At 33.6% G+C, this 3,648-nt stretch overlaps 1 protein-coding gene across 1 annotated transcript in view; it reads right to left on the reverse strand.

Annotated features, from left to right (window-relative positions):
• Window positions 1-845: 845 nt before the first annotated feature.
• Window positions 846-3,648, reverse strand: part of LOC107757641 (OX-2 membrane glycoprotein-like) — a 21,921-nt gene continuing 19,118 nt past the window's right edge. The window contains exons 8-9 of the mRNA XM_016575181.1: window positions 3,565-3,648; window positions 846-1,240 (exon numbers count right to left, since the gene is read on the reverse strand). Coding sequence (XP_016430667.1) covers window positions 3,582-3,648 — 67 coding nt within the window. The 3' untranslated portion in view covers window positions 846-1,240; window positions 3,565-3,581. The remainder of the gene's footprint in view (window positions 1,241-3,564) is intronic.

Here is a 3,648-nt window from a genome sequence, read left to right on the forward strand (position 1 = left end):
CCCTTATGGTACATATACTTTAAAGTTTCACATTAGTACTTTAAACATATATACATACGTACTAAACCTTTATAAAGGGTACCGCCCCAGTGACAGTTTTGTACCATTTTTGTACCTGTGCACTGATGCAGAGCAGCATCAGAAGAACAGAATGTTATTTAATATGCTTCTGAATCATCAGGCAATGTGAAGAGATGTTTTATTTTTTTGGTCATTCAGTTGTTAATGTTGTGTAAAGATTAAGTGACTGTAATACTTCAGAAATTCAGTTCATATATTGCCGTTCAGATTGCTTTGAAGTAGTAATAAGACCAACTGTGGAAATTATTACTCCACAGTTGTTTCAGAAATGTTGTGTTGTTGTATTTGTGAATTGCTGATTGTTAATATATTTTTCTTTAATAAATTCCTTATGAAACATCACGAAACACAATATATACTACCCTGTTTTGTTTTTATATTGATAAGATATCTAGATAAACCCATTATCCACAAAAAAATAAATAAAAATACAGCATATATCATAGAATAGATGGGCAAAACAATGAGTTCAGAAAGAGATATGTATAAAAATATGAAACTGATAAGGAATTATTAGTTATATATTTTCTACTGTTTAACATGTTATGAAATTTGCTGTAGACCTTGTACATTATTATTATTAGAGTGAAAACATATGGTGTACACCTCTGACTCACCTTATGTTTATCTTTTAACAATGCAAAATTATATACAATATCTTATGTCCAACAATGTCACACAGTTTAAAATTAAGAAAGTGCATGTGTACTTTTTTATTTGAGAGATTTCAGAGAACTTATATAAAACACATAAAATACATAAGTGCTCATGTCTACAAGAGTGTTCCCCTGATAAAACTCTGTTATTTTATTACACACATCAAAACATCAGTAAAGCTAACAATAACATGTTCTGGTTATTGACTTTTCTAGAATGTCAGCATTCAGATAATATAAGTCTGCTTATATTTAGGTCACTTTAAAGAGTATGATTCAGTACAGCTTCGCTAAGAAAAAATGCTTTACTAAAATATACAGTCTATAATAAATAAGGCATTTAGTGTTGTGATTAAATTTTTTTTTATATACTGTTACACTGAATATCAGTTATATTAGAAGACGTTGACTCAGATTCGTCTGTGATTCAGACAGAGGGAACACTGTTGTTTGGTCAGGGTGAACATCTGAACATAGCAGCATCTCCTTTCATTTCAGTCAGCCTGAAGAAAGAAAAGACAGGAAAAAGAAATGTTTTAATATCCTATAATTACACAGCAAAAGCTTTTCTTTTTTTAACAACAACAAGTGTTCAATATAATCCTCCAGCTCCTACAGCTAATGTTTTACTTAATGTTCTCCATCTTGAGTTGATACAGGGCTGGGTTGAATGATGAACAATGTTCCTTTATTAATCCAGTTGAGGCTCTTTCCTGTCTCACATGAGATTGCATCAATATTGAAACGGAATGAAAAATAAACTACTTTTACAGCTTAAAACTACTGCTGCCTGGGTTCATTTCTACTATGCGGTACATCTTCATGACTCCATCATATACGTCTTACAATAATGGGTAACATGAAAGTTAGTTTTATTTTATCATATCACATATTTTTTTTAAATGATGGTGAATTTAAAATAATTTCACCCATTTTGTTCAAGCAGATGTGACCAATTCCCCAAGTCCTGAGGTGCTTCCAATATGAAAATCTGGATTGTTTTTCCCCCTCTCTCTATGAAAATATTGTTTAAAGTGGAAAAAATCGGTCCTGGAGGGCCGATGTCCTGCAGAATTTAGATCCAACCCCAATTAGACACACCTGAACCAGCTAATCAAGCTCTTACTAGGCATACTAGAAACTTCCAGGCAGGTGTGTTGAGGCAAGTTGGAGCTCAACTCTGCAGGACACCGGCCCTCCAGGACCGAGTTTGGGCACCCCTGGGCTATGCCTTTAACTGCATGGGAACACTACAACATGGGCAAGTCTATTTATAGAGTATATTTGTGGTCGGTTATACAATTAAAATATTTCTTTAAATGATATTCATTTTTTTCTAAATGATACAGAGGTCAAAAATAAACTAGTAAATTCTCGAATAAACCAGTTACTACAAATAGTCGAGCTCAAACTGATTGAGCCAGAGGTTTACAGCTCACACACACAGAGCAGTGTTTTGACAAACACCACAGAGCCGCAATGTTTCCACTGTTCACAGAATTCAATGTGTGAACAGCTCTGCAAAATACACTGGGTAAAAAAAAAAGGTTTTACACACTTAAAATAGATTCCAATGCTGAAAAATGTTTCAAAGCAGGTGTAGAGACGTTTATTGCCTTAATGTCCTTGGGAGGCAAGTCAAAGTGATAGTAGCACCAGTTACTACAAATAGTCGAGCTCAAACTGATTGAGCCAGAGGTTTACAGCTCACACACACAGAGCAGTGTTTTAACAAACACCACAGAGCCACAATGTTTCCACTGTTCACAGAATTCAATGTGTGAACAGCTCTGCAAAATACACTGGGTAAAAAAAAAGGTTTTACACACTTAAAATAGATTCCAATGCTGAAAAATGTTTCAAAGCAGGTGTAGAGATGTTTATTGCCTTAATGTCCTTGGGAAGCAAGTCAAAGTGATAGTAGCAAAGAAAAGCTCAATAAAGATGTTTATGTGAAGAGGGAGAATAATCTTGGGAGGAACCAGGCTCAACTGGAGGAGCTCATCCTCCTCTGGAAACTTCAGACAAATGTGACACTCAACATTTAAGGAACAGCCATACAGTTTCGGGTCAAATGGAATGTAACATTCAGTTCTAAAGGGCCAAGTTTTTTACAGTGTACCCAATACCTAAACTCAACAACTACCTTACTAACTATTACTAAGCAGCAAATTTGGAGTTTATTGAGACAAAAGTTGTAGTTAATGGTTTGTTAATAGTGAGAATTGGACCTTAAAATAAAGTGTGACCACATAAACATACATATTTGTAAGGACTATATATATATATATATTGATATATAAAATCTTCAAATATGTTTTTTACTTCATATGACAGCATATTTAATATGTGTAAATCTAATATGTATGTACACATATTACATTTGCGTATGGGTTATATAGATATTTTTAACATGGTGGACTGAAATACTTCTGTCCCTCAACAATAAATAAAAAAACGCTTGATTTTAATTCCAACACAGTAATGTGCCTGTGATCATCCAAATTCTGAACTTGTTGCTTTTGTTGCTTCAAAATTAGTGTCAAAAGCAAAGAGTTTAAAAAATAAAAATTTACAGCTTTATCCAAAGTAACCAAAGTAAACTTCCTGTGCTTATTCTTGCACACAAACTTCTACATTCTTATATGTGTACACCCTTATATTTAAAACATAAAGGCATGGATCCAACAGCATTTAACATTTATATAAGCATTATTTTATAACTACTTTGTAAATTAGTATAAAAAATTGTGCATAATTTTATTCAGCATTAAATTAATGTGAGACATGATATTAAAGTGGACAGACATTGCATGGTGCTACTGACCATATCAGCAGGTGAAGTTAGCACCTCTTCAGGCAGATACACAGACATATGAGCAGCACAAGGGCCACACAGCTGGCTGAAATG

Source organism: Sinocyclocheilus rhinocerous, unplaced genomic scaffold, assembly GCF_001515625.1.
Source record: "Sinocyclocheilus rhinocerous isolate Xijiao unplaced genomic scaffold, SAMN03320098_v1.1 scaffold1254, whole genome shotgun sequence".
In the NCBI taxonomy this organism is placed as follows: domain Eukaryota; kingdom Metazoa; phylum Chordata; class Actinopteri; order Cypriniformes; family Cyprinidae; genus Sinocyclocheilus; species Sinocyclocheilus rhinocerous.